The sequence below is a fragment of the Triticum dicoccoides genome, chromosome 3A (assembly GCF_002162155.2).
Source record: "Triticum dicoccoides isolate Atlit2015 ecotype Zavitan chromosome 3A, WEW_v2.0, whole genome shotgun sequence".
Classification (NCBI taxonomy): domain Eukaryota; kingdom Viridiplantae; phylum Streptophyta; class Magnoliopsida; order Poales; family Poaceae; genus Triticum; species Triticum dicoccoides.
The window spans coordinates 50,630,578-50,650,081 of NC_041384.1; the positions used below are offsets into that span (position 1 = coordinate 50,630,578).

The window sequence follows — 19,504 nt, forward strand, 5'->3', positions numbered from 1 at the left end:
TTATTTAGATTCTAACTAAATATTATACTGAACTTTATTCGGGAATCTTTCTAAAGAATCCATCTGGCAAAACGCAATTTGTCGATTTCAATCTAAGGTGCACCTTGCCTTTTTTAGGTAGCTTTGTTACGCCTATTCAGCTAGGTGGGGCATTGGTCATAGCCGAAGTCGAAGGGAAAAAATAAGGTAATGAGATGATGGTGCCATCAAGAAGTTTTCGACGAACGTAGTAGCGGCCAAAAATGAAACTCTTGCACGAAAGACCGGATTTGACGCAAGATGAATGGCGTTGGGGTTTTTCAAATGAAACCCACAATCAGAAAGTCACCAACAGAGCCATACAATCTATCTAGTAGTGTGCCATGGCACGGTACTCCGCTTCGGTAGTGGAAGGAGCAACTGCCTATTGCTTTTATCTCATCCAAGATAGTGTCTCGTCTCCCCATAAAATAGATAAGCCTGTAGTTGAGCACCTATTTGAAGGCCCAATCGGCATCAGTAGTTGCACGCAACTATAAAGAAGACGATGACGGAAAAAAGGACGGCTCGAGAAAAGGTACCTCGAGTATATCTAAGAATCCGATGAACTGCTGCAAAGTGAACTGACCGGGGGGCAGCCATGAAAGGCTGACTTTCTTAGGAAAAGCCATCTAGGCAAGAGATCGTCAGATAAACCAAACTGCCGACCTATTGTCTGTACTGCATCGGATCAGATAATGGTGAGCCATCAGTCGGACAGAGTTTAACGTAAAGCTCCAAGGGAGTGTCAACAGTCTTCTCATCATTGAGTTGAGCTCGAGTGGTCAAGTCATGACGTTATTTGATCTGAGATACCAAATATCCACGAGGAGAATGTGCGACCTCCAAGCCAAGAAAAGGCTTAGGGCGCGTCAGCACCTTCATAGCAAATAATTGATGAAGGCGACACTTGATCAGCGATATGGTAATGGAGTAATCACCAGTCAGTTTGATATCATCAACATACAACAACAGAATAGCACGTCCTCGAGGATAAACTGATACGAACATGGCCGAATCATGATCACTCCGAGCAAACCCTGCCTGGATAACATAACCACTGTGCTGAACTTCAAAAACCGACACTATCGGGGCTTGTTGAGACCATAGATCGCTTTGCGTAAAGGACAGACAAGAGAAGAAGTCAGAAGGGCAGGTTCTCTTTCATCCGTCTTTTCTAGGTGCGCATCTCCATCTACTAAAAGTAGGGGTGGTTGCCATAGATAGATTGGGTCATTCGTAACCTGAGCAATAACCGATGCTACTACATCAATAACGGAAATAACTGATGCTACAGCAGAAACTACAGCTATACGTGGCGGCCCCACACGCAGCTTTGTTTAACAAGCATCACCCTTCCTTTCTTTTCAAATGCTTCCTCAGTCAATCAGCAGCTTATTCGATTCCTATTCTTATTAAACATCTGATATAGATGGTGGGAACAATGAAGCAGATTCTTCATCTGTAGGTTGCAATCCGTATGATTTCTTTTCTCGATCTCCTGCTTGTGTTTCACCTTGCACCTAAGCATCACGTTCCTAGGGACAGAGACATCTGCGCTCTATGGCAATCATAGTACTACCAGCATGGTTACATCATTCTGCGGGCAAGCTTCAACTTCAAAGTCACCTGATTTGGCACCAGCCAAAGGAGTAGGAACAGCAACTGGGGAAGCACCATTACCATCCATGGGATGCTTTGTGAACAGCCCCCTCTGTTCAATACCGATACCTGTCAGATTCCATAGCTGATGAATCTCTTTCTTTTTCCACTCTTTCCCCGTCACGCAAGATGCTTTTCTGGCACAAACCTAGTAGTTATTTGTCATGTTGATCTTGGGTGAACTGATGACACTGATGCTCCAAGACCAAGAGTTTTCACAGCCAAAGCTATTGAAGTTGCTCCCTCCCATGAATCACAGCTTTCTGGACGCACTACTTGAACACCATGGAGAAAGATAGAGAAAAAACTCCTATCCAAGTTGATCGAGCTGAACCCACCCACCGCCGGGCAGGTGCATCAGCCTCTTCTTTCTATTTTCCGACAGGGCTACCCGCACTAGCCTCTGACCTCTACTCCAAAACCTGAACTTCACAGATCCGAAGCCTAAACCTTCACTACTTCCATCACTTCACAGAGCAGGTCTTGTTTTCAAACTTGCTTTCGGGTTAAGTGCAGAAAATCAATTCAATATTCCTGTCATTGAGGATCTATTAGATGAGCTACATGGTGCACAACTGTTTTCCAAACTTGATTTGAGATCAGGTTATCATCAGATAAGAATGAGAAGAGAAGACATTCATAAATTTTAGGACATATTTTTGTCATTATGAATACTTAGTGATGTCATTTGGACTCACTAATGCACCTGCTACCTTCCAATCTTTAATGAATCATGTTTTTGCTCTGGAAATACCTTTTGGTATTCTTTGATGATATTCTGATATATAGCAAGACCAAACAAGCTCATCTCAAGCATCTAAAGTTAGAAGGTCATAAAAACTATATGCTAAGATTAGCAAATGCAGTTTTCCTGTCCCTCAAGTGGAGTATTTAGGGCATGTTATCTAAGGATAGGGTCTATCTACAGACCCCCACAAAATAGTTGCCATCAAAGAATGGCCAGCACCTAAGACTATCACTCAGTTGAGGAGTTTTCTTGCTATTGCTGCAGAAAAAGAAGATTTACCAAGAATTATGGGATCAATTCTAGGCCACTTCATGAATGTCTAAAAAAAGATTCATTCCAGTGGTCAGATGCTCAAATTGAGGCCTTCACAACATTGAAGAATTGTCTGGTCACTGCCATTACCTACTTCTGCTTGGACTGACATCTCCCTGGATTTCTTTGAGGGTCTTACCAAATCATTGGGCAAAGAAGTCATATTGTTGGTGGTGGACAGGTTCACTAAATATTCTCATTTCATTCCCCTTGCTCACCCTTATACAGTACAATCAGTCTCTCATGCTTTCATGGATAATGTTTTTAAGTGGAATGGATTGCCAAAGTCAATAGTCTCTGATAGAAACCGAATATTCACAAGTAACATGTGGCAGGCCTTCTTCAAAGCACTGCAAGTGAAATTGAGGTTTAGCTCTGCCTATCACCCACAATCAGATGGCCAGACAGAACGTGTGAATCAGTGTGTGGAAAATTACTTGCGTAGCATGGTTTTTCCGCAACCAAGGAAGTGGGCTAGTTTGGATCAAGCAAATGCCACTTGGGAGGATGCCGACTTCATCAAAGGTCTCTTTCCGGAGTTCTATACAGCTCCTATTCGTGGTTGGTGCCCTAATTCCAATACTTGACAATGCTTTGGGGGAGGTATTGTCATATCTGAAGATTACTGTACCTAACTCTCGATTGTATTCAGAGTGATGCCTTTACTTCATCTGCCGTGAACGGAGCCAAGAGGCTTGCGTTCATTTCTTCAGTTACTCGCCTGTTTACTTTCCCCAGTAGCCCAGGGTCGGGAGCTAGGACTTCTGAGGTGAACAGTCCCTCAAAGTAACCCTGTATCAGAGATGCTAACTGGTCATTACCTTCGATCCTATTGCCGTTTGAGTCATTCAGAAACTTTATTATGTTCTTCTTTTTTCTCCGTTGCAAAATGATGTGATGAAAGAAGCTCGTATTTCGGTCTCCATGGCAGAGCCAATTAGCCCTTCCTCTTTGCAGCCATTAATCCGAGTGCAAACTCTCTCAATTAAGTGTTGGAAGCAGTCGCTCCTATCCACTCCTACCAGGGAGGGGAGCCCCAAGTATTTGTCAGTGAGCGATTCGGTGACAATATTCAGCAGGTTGCATACCTCTTGTCTGTCCTCCCCTATCTGTCTAAGGGTCCTTGGTAAAACTCTCTTCATTGAAGGCAGTACGTGGGTATCCATCTTACCTACGGTCTGCGGGTCATCCACATGACCAAAACAAAGGGTACGAAAGCAGTGAAACCGATATATCTGTTGAAGGCGATCCCACCGGTCCTATTTATTAAGTTGCAATGGCGAGTATCTTTGGACCCCAAAGAGTTGTATAAGTTGGAAAATGGAGATTTGCATGTGGCATTGGCCGTTGGGCAGCTAGCTATTGCATTTGAAGGCTCCACAGAAAGAACCCGTAGGTACTATTACGACAGGTGGCTTCGAATCCAGTTTGTTAGTCGTTTGCATCTCGGTTAACAAAAATAAGCTTGAATCCCTTCATTCGTAGATCAATCAGCTAAAGTTGTTAAAACAATGCCCCGGTAAAAAGGTAGCAGAAGGTCGTTCTTTCTTACTCGAAGTTGCACTCAGGTGCTGCCGTTTTAGAGCTAGGCGATATTCTCTGTGTAAACCAGTATCGTATCTGTTCGATATGGACCATTCTATAAGTATAGTCATTTCAGTCTTCCTCAAAGGATCTCCGATCTATTGTGCAACCTTCCCTTCGAAACCCACCCCACACGAATACTTCTACCCCTTATCACAGCTCCAATGCCCACAGGCATCTGTCTCTAGCACAAATCTTTTACTGAAATCAGGGAGAACCAACACAGGGGCCTCAATTAAAGCTTGCTTGAGAACATCAAAGGATTGCTTTGGCTTGTCCACACAAATGGTACTCCTTTCTTTAACAAGTTCGTGAGAGGTCTCCTAATTATGTATATACAGGATGAGTCACATCTTGACCGGAGCCATGCGGAGCACAAAAAGTGAAGAGAAAGGATTTGTTCACCACTTTAAGCCAAAAGATAGAAATGAAAGCTATTCCCATAGAATGAGATTAGATCCCGCAAGTGAGCTATTTATACCGAAGCTTACAAGAAGGAAAGTTGAAACGGGAGCTTTCCCACCACGGCATCCAACTCTTCTCTTCCGTAAGCAAAGGGGCTTTCAACGAGATAGGGAGTTGTACAATTTCACCCGTGGGTGGGGCTGGCTACGCTTGCTAGATTGGATCAAATATACGTGTCCTACGCTAGGCGGAATCGTTGTTTCACTCCTCCAAGCGTTCCTTGCCAATGGGTAAAGCCTTTATCTATCACTTCGGCCGGAGACATATTAATTACCTTTTTTTATCCTGGGACCCTTGAAAGATCGCTTCCCTTCCTGAACTGAGGGAAACCGGTGCCTGAGAGATCCGTTATCTGCAGTCTCTGAGCTTGATTGCACATCTTTTCCTGCTCATACATGTGTTTTTGCATGCTTGAGACCTCCTCTTTCGCTTGGCTATCCGAGGAAAGATGTCTTACGAGGTGGGTTGGACAATGTACGTAGTGAGCCTACTGCTATCAGTGTGAAGATGAGCATCTATCTTTCTTTTCAGGATTTTGTGTGTGTGTGTGTGCTTGTTCTTAAGGGAACGTGCAAATCACCCAATCATATCAGGATGGATCCAATGGGTGTGATTTTTTATGTATTGATCACTTACCCACGCTATAAGAAGAAGGGCGTCATGGAAGAGTTTGGGGTCCAAAGCCACACCTTCTTTCCCCCATAGGAACAGAGGTCAGGAGCTGCCGGCGGGGCGCTGCATTCAATCTGACTGATGGCTCAAGATAAGTACGAGACGTACTTGAGATAGATAATTTATGCATTTCGCTATTTCGAATACCTAAACTACTGCTAACAAGAATAAGTACGGAGAGATTGGATCTCCCTGGCGTAGTCCCTGAGAAGGTTTGAATTCCTCAAGACGCTCCCCATTGAAAAGAACCAAGAAGGTAACTGAAGTCACTAACCTCATCACCATAGAAATCCCACCTTCGCTGAAAAAAGTGGGCTGGATAGCCGTCCGGGCCAAGGGCCTTTCAGGGTACATCTTAAAAAGGTCACACTTCAGAACCAGTAAAGGGCGCAGTCAATTGCTCATTCATTGCCTGAGATACTTTCCGAGGAACTGTCAACAGAACGAACATCCTCCATTCTTTCAGTACCTTCAGCAGTATAGAGATGTTTAAAGAACTCATTCGTCATCCCACTCATCTCCTCTGAAGGGACACTGAAGGATTGTCTGAAGTAGGACCTATTCGTAGCTCATTTCAAATGGGCCAAAGAAACTAGGGCCACAAAACCCTATTTTAAGAAATAAGTCATTAGATCCCGTATCAGCTATAGCAGTGAAGTTCTCATAAGCTTTCATCATGTCGAGCTTTAGTGCACACACCTGATCATCTCGTGCCTCTTATATAGTTTCTAGTTTAGGAGTCCGAGCTGGAGGAACAAAAGGTGGAGCTCCGCCCTAGTGTTACCCTTTGCCTCGCTCTTTAGAGGCATGAGTGGTCACAACTCGACGTAGTCTAGCAGTTCTATTTGGCGCACGAATTGCGTATAGCAAAGTTGAAGAAGGCATTCTAGGAGCTAAAGGCGTCTCACTCGTCTCTCATTCGCTCGATGCTTAAGTACCGGTTTGCTTCTACGTCTACGGTTGAACTTGAAGGCCTCGGATTCCGAAACCTGTAGAGCTTGCACGGTGAAGAACAAGTACGTACTTCATACGAAGAAATGGTAGTCAGACTCCTCTGGGTTTCTCCACAGTAGGAGTAAGCATAATCCTAAAGCCGGCCCAATGGGCTATATTTCTTTAGAGTACTCAAAAAGTATGCTTTTATCGGAGGGAGATTGCCGGGTCTATGTAGAATAGAGAAGCAGCAAAAGAAAATAAATTGAGTAGCCAAAGGCCTCGTGCACAGTATGGAAGGAAGAGGAAAAATGCACGGTACGCAATGTATGATGATGAACGTATGGAGTTAGTTCGGTGGGTTGGTTGGGGAGTAGGGCCGGGGGGAGAAACTTGTCCCTTCTTGATGGCGAGTATATGCTTCGATCGATTCTTGTGCTCCCTATGCGCGTGTTCTTGATCACCGAACAAGTTACAAAATAAGTTTATGCGCTCCTATCCTTGTTCTTGTGAGTCCTTGTGAAGCTACATTGGTGATGGTTGGTGGTAGATGCGGATTACCAGCGAGCTCTGGATGCTACTCTATATTAGCGATATTATTACTGTGTTTTTTTGCTATGGTTAGTCATGATTACTGATCAGTTGAGCAGTTCTTTTAAATGCACCAATTTTATTTTCCTCCCGACCCAACCGGCGACGTGCTCGTCTCTCCGCCCCCAACCGGCGCCGCCGCCGCCACTTTGCCCTCAACCGGAGACGCGGCCGCCGCCCCGCCCCCAACCGGAGACGCCGCCGCGGCCGTTGCCCCGGCCACCAACCGCGCCGCCTCCGCGTCCTCCCTCCCCCTGCTTCAACCGCAGCAGCGGCCTCCCTTCCCCTTGCTTCCACGATGGCGGCGGCTCTTCATCCCCGACCGGCGCGGCGACGGCTGTCCCCATCCCACCCCGTGAGATCCGCAGCAGATGCCCCCATCCACCCCGCGGGATCCGCCGCGGTCGGAGCCGCGTGCGCCCTCCGCCCTGCCACGAGTTGTAGCCCCCCGCTCCGGTGCGTCGCTGCCTTGAACAGCTCCGGCGAAGGGCTTGGCCATGTCACCGATCTCTACACGGGGACCTCTGCCGACGGGTACGTGGGATGCCCAGACGGTGGGATGCACTATGCAGTAGTTCAATGCAGCCCCTCCACGCCGTTCAACTCCTGCAGCCAGCTCGCTCAAAGCCGACAGCTCCATCGAACTGTCGCATGCGCTCCCTTCTCTCCTCTGCTTCCATCACCCCTGCTCCAAGCAGGTCTCCGCCTCCCGCCGCCAACCATGGTCCGACTCCTTCCCTCACTGCCCTTAATCTGTTGCATCACCGACGAATAACCGACGGGAGGGTCGCCGCGCCATCCTCGCCCCAGTTTGCTCGGGGATCCCCGACTCCATCGTCTCAACTGATGAGAAGTTCAAAGACAGGGTCGCGTGCAGGAATTGCTCATCACCGGCGACGCTTTCCGGGGCACACTGCCCAGACGCCGCCAGCTGCTGCACCAACAGCCTAGTGCGCCGCCCACTGCTGCGCCAATAGCCGCCCCCACCCCTGCAATCTCTCACTCATCGATGTTCCAAAGTGCCGGTGACGCTTTCTATCATCCAGTTCGTTTTTTTCAGTCGACAAGTGCTGGCCCGTTAGTCTGATGAATTCCTAAACTGTTGTAGTTTCTGGAATCTGGATGGTATTGATCAAGTGTGCAGTTTGTCGGGTGTAGATGGTAGTCAGATGCGCTCCGTGTAGCTACATGGAATGATTTGTCAGTGTATTCTCTGCTGCATTTGCTATCTCGCTGCCTGCTAAAACTGATGCAGGTGATGAGTAAAATGACAGCGTTTTGTGTGCCTGTGCAAATCTATGTGTTCGTCCCTTGCTGGCCGCGGGTACTGGAGCATGGTAGCGGGTGGTGGTGAGGCGTGCAGGAGCTTCCACGGCGCTGGCCTACGCTAGCTGCTTCCTCTCCATTGCTGTTGCTCCCGAAGATATGAAGTGCAAGCTGCCTCCTCCTCGTGACCAAGGAAGGAGTACTTCCTTTCCGCTTGCAAGTTGTTCCATCTTAACCAAGTGAAGCTAGAGCTTCCGTTATGGGCCCACCAAAAAAACAAAGAAAATGGCAACATAGAGAATAGTAGGCAGTATAGCTCGGTTCTGATGGGATAAAGACGTGTGGTGGTGAGTGGATGGAAAACAGGCATGCATATTATACTATTAAAAAACCAGCTTGTGGTGAAATTCTTGTTTCCTTATATGTTTAAAACCTGTAATTTCTATGGTGTCCACCGTTCTATATAGAAAAAGTAGGAAAACACAAATAGTCTAGTTTAAAAACTTTAGAAACTCTATAGTTTTTTACTTTTATTAGTGAACTTCTAAAGTTTTTTTCCACCCGCAAAAAAGTAATACAAACTTTAGAATTCACTGTTAAAAGTCCACTCCACCCAAAACTAATAACATAAGAAGTTTGCTAACAGAAAGTTAAATAGAATATGATGGATGTATTTGCTTATGTATTTTTATGGATCGATTTCTTCCTTACGCAATTTTCTCTCAACAAAAATCAGTTGCTAACATATGTGTACGGATAGCGTGCGAAATTATTTATATAATGATTTTTTTCTAGTTAATAAAATATAATATTCTAAATAAATAGAAAAATCAATTCCGAAAAAATTGGAGCAGTTCAAATTAAAATGACACGCCAGCTGGGTGTTTATAAAAATAAGATTTTTTTCCCTAGTTTCTAGAAAAAGAAAACCAGAAGTTCAAATGAAAAATTAAAAAGAGATGTTCACTGTTTATAACAAAAAAATCATAATTTTTTAATTTTCTAAAAAAATAACCAAGAAGTTCAAATTAGGAGAGCAATTTGATGTTCACAACAAAAAGGACTTTTTGCGTTTCTAAAAAGATAAAATCAAGAAGTTGAAATTAAAATTTCAGAGTAGTTCAAAAACAATTATAATTAGGAATTTTTCCGTTAAAAAAACCCTAGAGGTTCAAATTTAAATAACAGAGATGTCCAATGTTTATTAGAAAACCAACAAGGTCAAACTAAAAAAAACTGCGCAGTCCAAAAAAAGTTTATAAAAAATGGGTTTCCCGTTTCTAAAGAAAATAGAAGTACAAATTTTAATAACAGAGCGGTGCCATGTTTATTACAAAACTAGGATTTCCCACTTTACTAATGAATAACCCAAGAAGTTCAAATCAAAAAATAGAGTAGTTCAAAATTTTAAAAATATATTATTCCCGTATCAAAAAACTAGAGGTTCAAATTTAAATAACGAAGAAGTTCAATATTTATTACAAAACCAAGAACGTCAAAAAAATAAATAAATAAAGTGTTGTTCAACAAATTTTTATTAATAATTCTTACAAACAATTTGATGCTTATTTTAAAACCATATTTTTCTAGCAATAAAACAAAGAAGTTCGCATTAAAATAATGCAGAAGTTTGAAGGTTATAGAAAACTTAGATTTTTCTCGCTACTAAAGAAATAAATAGGAGAAGTTCAAATTAACAAAAAGGAACAACTAAAAAACATTTAAAATAGAATTCTCCAATTTTCTTTTATAAAAAACTAGAAGGTCAAACTAAAAATAACGAAGTGGTTCGATGTGTAGTAAAACATTAGGATTTTACCGTTATTAAAAAACTCAGATATTCCTTGTTATTAAAGAATCAACCATGAAGTTTAAATTGAAGAGACACTCAAATTTGATGTTTATTCAAAAATAAAAAATAATTCTTTACTCAATATATAAATAAATGTGAAGTTCAAATTAGAATAACAACAGAAGCTCAAAGTTTATTAAAACCTAGGATTTACATGTCCAAAAAAGTCATTTTGGCATTTTAAAAATAACTCATGAACGGCGATGAATTTTGAAAAAAAAAGTTCCTATTCACAAGCTTTCCAACGGCGCGAATATGAAAAATAAAATCAACACAGGAAAGTTGTGTGTTTTCAATAGCTTTCCATCGGTACATTATTTGTTTAATTCCAGTGAGTGGTTTGGCAGTTATGGGCTAAAACAACACACGAAAAACAGAGTGAAATTCAAACAAGCATGCCGCAAAAATTTAACTTCTTCATGCAGTGCGTTTTCGAAGACTCAATTTTCCCCGTTTCTAAATGACTAGAAGTTCTAACTTAAAAAAAGGAGCGGTTCAATGTTGATTACGAAACTCAAAATTCGCGTTAATAAAGAATAAACCAAGAAGTTCAAATTAAAATAACGGAGTAATGTGATGTTGATATAGTACGAAGAAAACAAAAGTGTCACCTACAAAAAATGATAACTCTCAAAGTTCAAATTTAATAAATTGAAGGGTTCAAAGAAATTGTTATGAGCGTACACAAAAAAGTGCCCAAGAAATTCAAATAAAAAATTATTTCAAAATATTTATAAAAATGGATTTTCCCATTTGTAAAAAAAACCAGAGAAGTTGAATTTACAAAGAGGAACATTCCAAAAGAGTTTATAAAAAATGGTTTTTCCCGTTCTTAAAAAATTAGAAGTTTGAATTAAAATAAAGGCGCGCTTTAATCTTTATAAACACAAGATTTTGCCTGTTACTAACAAATAAAACTAAGAAATTCAAATAAAAAATGGTGAAGTTCGATGTCTATTAAAAATTTGGATTTTTCTCATTATTAAAAGAATAAAACCAAGAAGTTAAAAAAAGAATAAAGATGTTCAAGTTTTTTAACAAGAAAAAATTGCATAATTTCAATAGCTTTTCAAAGGTGTATCATTTGTGCGTTTCAATGTTTATAAGCAACTCAGTTTTTCCTCGTTACTAAAGAATAAAACTAAAAAATTCAAATTAAAATAACGGAGCTGCTCGATGTATAAAAAAACTCAGATTCTTCTCGTTTCTCGAAAAGAAGTATTTAATACAGTTACAAAAAAAGTTGTTCGATGTTTACTTAAAAAGGTATTTTTTTTCTAAATATAAAACTAAGAAGTTAAAATTAAAACAAGAGAGAACTTTGAGTTTATAAAAACCTAAAATTTACAAATTAGAATATCGTTGCCATTTTTGGCATTTGAAAAACTACTCAAAATGGCAATGAATTTCAAAAATTTGTCTACATTAGAAAATTGCTTCTAAAACATAATATTTCCAACGGTATATCATACGTGTTATTCCCGGAATATAATTGAAATGTCTTGTGTATATCATTTGAAACAGGTTTAGCGTGTTTAAAAGATGCTCTTAAACCGTCATGATTTTGTAAAAATGTTTTCCAATAGCTTTGTAATGGTATCATTTGCTCAATTTCGATGAGTTCTTTAGGAGTTTTCCCGATAAAAAAATTTCCAGAAGTTCATGTACTGCATTGTGTGTGTTTTCATATGGGAAAAAGGAATAAAAAGGCAAAGTATAAATTTTGTTGCTAGAAGTTCGGGTGCTCGGCATGGGAAAGTTCAAAACTTCTTTTGATAGTGGTTCACTGTGTATTACATGTTCAAAATCACAGAAAAAAATTGTTTTGGTCTTCTAAAATAATTCTCTCAATCCATTACAAATTTGAAACAAAATGCTCTACATTAAAAATTGGTGTATGTTGCCCATTAACCGTATTAGAAAAAATTGCGTCTTTTCAACAGGTTTCTAAAGGTATATCATGTGTGCAACTCTGACGAACGGGTGAGGAATTACAAAAAAAAATGCATAACATAAGTTCAAAGTGAAAACAACGAGTAGTGTAAGTACTACACGGAATGCTTTTCGAATGAGAATAAAAAAATACAAAAATAAAAGCCTAATAGGTTTCTACAAGAAGTTCATGTCCTCTTCCCTACACGGTTTAAAATTTATAGTGTGAGACATCGGTAGTTCATTTACATGTTAAAAAAATGCAAACAATGTTTTTTTTGCCATTTTTAAAACTGCTCGAAAATGGCAATGAATTTGTAACAACTATTTACATAAAAAAGTTGCTCCTATTCATAAGCTTTCCAACGGTATATTATATGCTAAATTTTGATAAACAATTTAAAAGTTTCGTGTATAACGTTAATAACAATTTTGATAAACTTTCTAGATGGAAAAGAAGCGCATTTCTATAAGCTTTCCAACGCCATATCATTTGCATCAAACGGATTAGCCGTTTTTAAATTCCGCCAACAATACGAGCTCGACTGTTCGGTTTGAAAAATTCTAGCATTTTTAAATTACTCTTTAACCGTATGGAATTTGGGAAAACTTTCTATATGTAGAATGAGTGAATTTGCAGAAGCTGTTCAACGCCATATCATTTGCCTTATACTGACAAACCGTTTAGAAATGGGCTCACAAATACTATTCATGTTTTTGCCGTATGTAGAAAACGGCTTTCAAAACCGCTCTTAAACCGTGTAGTTTTTGATAAAAATTTAACTTAGTTGTGATCCACGTGTCCACATCTTTCCAACGGTATATCGCAAGCCCTATTTGGACAATGTTTGCGGAAGTTCAAACTGTCTCTAGGTGAAGTTCAACTATTATTACTGGGACGGGTCGACTAGTTATCCGAATTTTACGTAGTGAATCGGTATGAATGTGACTATTTTCATATTGATTCACTGCGTAAAATTCGGCATAAGAAAAAAAAAAGGTCATAAGACCAGAAAATTTGCATTTTATGTACATTTTACACTATGTTTTTACATTTGCAATTTTACGTAACATAAAATATTTTTTACGGTGATTATATATTTTTCTTACGTTCTCTTTTTACATCTGAAATAAGACAAAATTTACATAAAGTAAAATTAAAGTGCATTGATGTTAAAATAGAGGGGATGAAGAATAACTATTCCTCACCCAGGGTGACGAACAGTCAATATGAATGTTGTAAACCATTAAAAAGAAACAAACTTACAGTTGTAAACCGTTAAATGATCACCTTAATTACTCTTCCATCTCAAGCTGATGACAAGAATTTAGCTCACAATACAAAAAGAACAATAAAACAAGTAGGCTAACATACTTGGTGTAACTTCTAACAAGGATTGTGGTTTCAAGAACAAGCTGGTATTCGCATTTGTAATCATAGTTGCACATCTTTTATCATCATGCCTATGACATATAATAAGAGCAATATATAGGAAAGAACCAGGAACTAAGAACAGCCGAATAACTCACCTTATATATCTTGCTATCCACACCAAGAAAATGATTCGGGTTAAATGGTTCGACAGAAATGATGCTATCTAACCAACCGGCTTAACCCCCTTTCCGTTAATTTCTTAACAAAAATAAAAAAAAAGTTCATTACAGGAGACATGCAAGAAGGAGAGCAAGTTGGCACACTAATTGGAAACCAGCTGGAGATTCTCACACTCAAAACATATCTTAGCCCCTATTAGCACTACTTCAACAGCATCTGAAGAGAGCTACCAGTACAGGAACAAGCAGCAGCATAGGACGGGCCAGCACTCAGGCTCCCTTAAGCAACAGCGTCCACTATCATCAGGCTATGCTTGATTGTCAGCAGAAGATCTACCTGCCTCACAATGCATCAACACAGGGCTTCGTTCTGCATCAGCTTGGAACCACCATCCTTCAAAGCAGCTTTGTCCTCCTCTCTCTGCAAACCTGCACAGTACAAAATCAACAAGCACATGACAGAGATGATTTAGGCAAATTGTTCGATCAAGGATCAGAGCACTTAACACACATGATTTAGGTCAAATGGTCTACCTTTAAATGGCAACCACAAGAAAAACGAAATTGCTTCAGCCAAGGATCAAAGCAGAACAGGAAACGAATGACAATACCTGATTAAGATGGGGAGCTCCTCCATTCATCATCAGATTCTGGGGTAACAAGCCTCATGAGCGCCCGTTGCGTTGCTTCTCGTCTTCCAAAATCCATCTCAACTTGGACCGGGGACTTGTGTAACCTTAGCTGCTCTTCACTGACCACCGCCATGTTAGCTTCAAGTTGATCCATGCATAAACTTTTTCCTTTCCTCGTATCACTTGGAGGTGAATCTGCACGTTCCCTGATAAGAACAACACACCAGAAGGATTATGTGTACAATTCATGACACAAAACATGTCCAGTTATGCACTTAGTGTTACCTACCTCTTTTTACTCTCCGGTGCTGAAGTGGAACTACCCTGCCCGCTCGTTCCAGTGCCTTCCTCACCCCTTGAAAGATAAATCTGCAAACATATAATAAATCCAAGTGAAGCTTTACTGCCATTTCTTTTAGCATAACAAAAAAAAAACAGAATAATAAAGTATCACCTGCTCATCCTTATCCTTTAAAAACTTTTCCAGCTTATCCAGAAAAAAAATGGTTTTAATTGCAAATTTCAGATTATACGAATCCGGATCAGCACAATCGATTGTACCAATAACCAAACCACTCATGTCAAACACGGGCGCTCCAATCAATTGCATAATCTCCTTGGTTTCTTCAACCTTTTCCTTATCGTTTGGAACCAAACTTCGTCCTGACATGGGGAAACTCACAGCAAATGTACTCTCGCTTCGATAAATAGGATTCCTTGCCCTATCAACAGCTCTGCAGTTCGGATTGCTATAAAAGGAGATGTCAGCAAACAAGTGAACTGTAAGGCGGTCAGTAGAAAAGTAAGTATGCAATATACGCACCCGACAGTTCCAGTCATCAAACCAAGTGTCTCATCCTCTTCCACCACACCAAGCATGAAAATATCTTGCCTCGTGGTTGGAGACACATTGAACCTGACAGGAGGAGGGCGAGCAGTGGAATACACTAGTAGAACCGCGTGCTTTTGTGTTGTCTTTTTCAAAAAGACACTCGCAACGCTTTGTGTACTGTCATGGAACCGAACTGTAATAGTCTCGCCATCCTTGATTTGAGATTTATCTACGCCAATCAATGCTCTACTTTCATCCGAAAAAAGGACAATTCCGGTGCCAAAATCAACGGAGTCACCATCTTTGGACCGAAGAAGTAGAACGACAGATCCAGCTACTTGGTTATACAGCCTATCTAACTCTTCCTTGTCTGCCGCAATCTGAGAATTCAGAAGAAAAGGAAAAAGAACGAGCTTCAAGGCCTCTACATTCAATACGGAAGCGGAAATATCAGAACATATGATACATAATATGCTCGGTTTCCACAAGTTATGAAGATAAACTGCCCATACAGAAAATGGTTTGAAAGATGATATATTGTGTGTGAGGTGGACTGTGTACAGCGGGTGGAGCGAGATTGCTTACGGAGGCATTCAAAGACTGGAAACCGATGCTAAAAATTCCTGACTCTCGACCGAAAATCTCGGAAGAAAAAGAGTAGACTGCCTAAATCGATAGCTTGCTTAGCTCAAGATTGTAGCAAGAAAGCACAAAAAGAGAGTGAGGCTAACATAGGATGCTTACCGGAGGCATCCCTGATCTCTTAAGAGGTCAGAAGGTCTTTCCTCCTTTCCTCAAAATGGTGTTCGATGAGTGATGACTAGGAGGCTCGAATCTTCACAGAAGTACAATGTAGCTTTAGCTATGAGCGAACCACCAGCTTGATTACAAGAAGATGTAGAGGAGTGAAGGAAGCATAAATGCACTAAACATATCAATGCCTCTAACCTCGCTCGCAACGAGATGCTGGTCACAGGAACCTCCTTATCTTTTTCTTGAGGTTTATTTTTCAAAACAATCAGCCCATATAACTGCATGACAAAACACTAATATAAGTAATTCAGAAAATAATGACATTCGTTGTCATGCCAGCATTCACAGCGATAACACAGAGCATCAACATCAAGTGGACACTGCAGAAAATAGATAGGGTGCAAGATCAGGAATACACTGTCCCTGCCCACACCAGTCTTTCCAGAACAAAATGAGTGCACCGTTCCTAATCTCAATTTCAACCACCATGGAAAAGAAGACACGAATGCGTGCACTCATGCATATGTTGAGTGACTAAATTAGAGGTTTGAGAAGCTGCTGTGAAACAGCAACAGAACTGACCAACATATCCATTTAAGAGTCAAAAAACTACTATGTACTGATTCTACGTATCACTGGGCATAATTGGTTTTATCATAACATGTAACAGGTGAGTAGCAAGAAGTACGGGAAGAACTCCATGAATCCATACACATAAGTATATCTTTACCTCATTTTCTAAAAAGAAAAAGTATATCTTTACCAAATTCACAGCCGCAGCCAACAAGATCCAAGGGAGGGCTGGCCAACAGACAATCAATGCTAACAAAGGACCCCCAAATGAACATCAAAATCCATGCTTTCCGAGACAGAACAATTACCAAATTGAACCTATCTACACTCTCCCTCCCTCTCTCTCTCCCCCCTACGTGTTTGAAGACCGCTTTGCCTAGAAAATACTACTAGCAGATATTGCCAAAGAACACACGCACTATATATTGGACCCTGGACACTGGGCCACAGCCAACAAGATCGATGGAAGGCTGGCCGATTCCAAGGCTACACGGGTTCGCTAAGGCAAGCTTTGGGGGAAAGGGAGGCGGCCGGCGCTGCGGCGGACGTACCTGCGCAGTGGAGGGGAGGCCCGGCGGGGTGGACCGGAGTTCCGATTGTAGGAGGAGGTGGCGGCGATTTTGGGCTCCGATTGTTGTGAGTCCTGGGGAAGAGGACGCCTCCGAAGTTGAGGTCCGGACTCGGGTTTATCGAGGGGTTTGGGGGTATCGGAGAAGGGGTTGGAGGGGGCAAGCGGTGGGGGTGGGACTTGGATTCGCCCGGCGGGGGCGGGACTTGGGTTCGCCCGGCGGGGGCGGGGCGGTGGCGGGGGCGGTGGCGGGCTTGGGCGATGTGGGAGGCGGAGGCGGCGGCCGCTGTGGCGGAGACTCGAAGAAGGCACCTGCCGTGCGGGGGAGGGGCGGCGGGAGAACGAAATGGAAGTTCCGATTTTTCTTTTTGGGGGTGAGAATTTCCGATGTTAGGGCAAAATTATCGCAGCCACTTATCTCCCTTGCCATATGGGCCACGGGGTTGGCCTGGCCCTGTGAGCCCGTGCTGGGTGCTCCAAAAATGCCTGTCCGTCCAAGCGCTAAAATTCCTTCGTCATATCCCGTCTTTTCACGCAGATTTAAGTTTTAACGGTCAAATAAAAAGGTCAAATTAAAGCACTTGCGAAGAGAAGCATAGCTATATTTTGCTTTGATTATAAAAAACATCGTATTGGGTCGATGAATCCCTTTCTTCAATGTAATCTCATAAATAACGCAAGGGAGCCATGATGGAAATCCCACTCCAATACTGCAACAGCAAAGAACGGAAATTGATCTTAATCAAATAAAAAAAGGCACAGGACAAAAATAGATCCTATCAACCTAGCCGAGTGCCAAGGGGATTGCCATGGAACAACAAAAAATATGGTAATTAAATAATTATTTTAATTGAGAAATGTGCATCGAACCTGACAACATGTGGTTCAATTCCTATAACAACAAATCGTTTTTTCTCTATCCAAATAATGTGTTTCGAGCCCGGGGCCATGAGCCCTTTTTCCATTTCAAAGAAATGAATTTTTACAGCTAATTTTTTTCCTTGCACACAAATAGAAGTGTAGTATATTCGTACGGATTTGTATAAAATCCATTTTTGTATGTGAGAGATAAAAAGATACACCTGCAAAAATCAGCTTGTTATTTTCCTTTTTTTGCCGGATTTCTGTCTTTTTTGCAGCGCATTATATAACATACGTTTGAACGAAATTTGATTGTCACTTAGAGCATATGCATATGTTTGTGTGTGAATTTTATTGTAAATTTTTAGTGCCACTTTACCGCCTTTCAAAATAACGTGCTCAGAGATGTGAGCCCAAAATCTGGTTATGCTCTATCTCGCTTCTTCCTTCATAGGCAATCTTCATCTCTCTTTAACCACTCTCTCCTTGCAAAAAGATAAAGTTACATATTTCTCGTTGACATTTCCTTTCCTTGACTGTGTGAGCCCTCTTTTCAAAAACCTTTTACTTTATATCTTACAGATTTTTATCAATTCAAATATTCTTTTGATCTCTTTTTTGGCAATCAATTAGTTAAAAGAAAAGTTAAGCAGTACCGCTCACAACTAACTAAAGTGAAACATAAACTCTATGAAGGTGCAAAATCTTGTATATAAACAAAAGAATGAAAAAAATCTCCGAAAAGATAGACCTCTTAATTTACACCCCGCAAAAAAAAACCCCATCTAAATAGCATATGCTACTTCCTGACCCATGTTAGAAATGCTCCGTCCATTTCATATTAATTGTTGTTGATTCAACAAAAAATCTCCAGATGTTTTTTTGTTGAATCAACAACAATTAATATGATTCCCCGCAATCTCAAAAAAAAAAGATTCCCCGCAAAAAAACAATTAATATGATGGTCAGATGTAACAAAACTATCGCCCGACAGCTCCGCCTCCAAATCCCCACCTCTTACCCACGTCCAGTGACGTACCTGTGCCCGGCAGGTGTCCGCCCGACCGGAGCCGCGGCATGGCGCCACCACGCGGCCAACCAGCGCACACCGGCCGTTGAAGCCCTCCGTCGTCTCTCCCTCCCCGTGACTGCATCCTCCTCCTCGAGTCACCGCGCTAACACACCCTGCCACCACCTCATGCATGCCTACTTCACCGACCAACAATGGCCATGGACGAGGTCGGCAGCTGCCGTGGCCTCAACCACCGCCCCATGTGCTGCTCTCCCCGCAAAGGTGTAGCAACTCGGGCGTTCTACTTATGGCTGAAATCAATTATCTTTGATTTTTTTATTTTGATCAGATTGAAATTAAGTGTATGCAATGAAAAAAGAAATTGAATTAGACTACTTCACTTTTTCATACCACTAATATATTCTATGTAGATTCAAAGATAATATAATAGAAAGACAATAAAGTGACAATGCGTTCGGCCAAAAAAACCTAGTGCCAAGCGTACCAAATTCTTTGAAAACACACATCAGAGAAACTTAGATACCTTTGAACTCCAAATGCCCGAACAATGAATCAAAATTGCAGAATCTGTAGAAGCACGAGCTCAAAAACAAAATTTATGGAGCCCAGGAAAGGTTTCATGGAGTACAAATATTCTATTCTATATAGTGTATCACAGATTTT

At 41.3% G+C, this 19,504-nt stretch overlaps 1 protein-coding gene and 1 long non-coding RNA gene across 2 annotated transcripts; both read right to left on the reverse strand.

The window, feature by feature from the left end:
• Positions 1-13,665: 13,665 nt before the first annotated feature.
• Positions 13,666-15,427, reverse strand: LOC119271170. Its single transcript, XM_037553097.1, has 5 exons — positions 15,045-15,427; positions 14,676-14,970; positions 14,511-14,590; positions 14,201-14,427; positions 13,666-14,018 (listed from the first exon to the last, which is right to left on the reverse strand). Exons 1-4 carry the CDS (start codon positions 15,098-15,100, stop codon positions 14,205-14,207), a joined length of 654 nt encoding a protein of 217 aa, XP_037408994.1. The 5' UTR covers positions 15,101-15,427; the 3' UTR covers positions 13,666-14,018; positions 14,201-14,204.
• Positions 15,428-15,797: 370 nt separating this feature from the next.
• On the reverse strand, positions 15,798-17,095 carry LOC119271171. The gene is made up of 3 exons (XR_005134437.1): positions 16,931-17,095; positions 16,002-16,084; positions 15,798-15,888 (listed from the first exon to the last, which is right to left on the reverse strand). It is a non-coding gene; the product is annotated as an uncharacterized LOC119271171 (long non-coding RNA).
• Positions 17,096-19,504: the final 2,409 nt, after the last annotated feature.

What these genes read in the sequence shown, in the direction of transcription:
- LOC119271170 (XM_037553097.1), bottom strand. Translation starts at nt 15,100, where the DNA reads ATGCTTGGTGTGGTGGAAGAGGATGAGACACTTGGTTTGATGACTGGA. An exon ending in TTGATGACTGGAACTGTCGG is followed by an intron (nt 14,971 to 15,044) that starts GTGCGTATATTG and finishes CTCCTTTTATAG; the next exon opens with CAATCCGAACTGCAGAGCTG. An exon ending in GCACCGGAGAGTAAAAAGAG is followed by an intron (nt 14,428 to 14,510) that starts GTAGGTAACACT and finishes TGTTCTTATCAG; the next exon opens with GGAACGTGCAGATTCACCTC.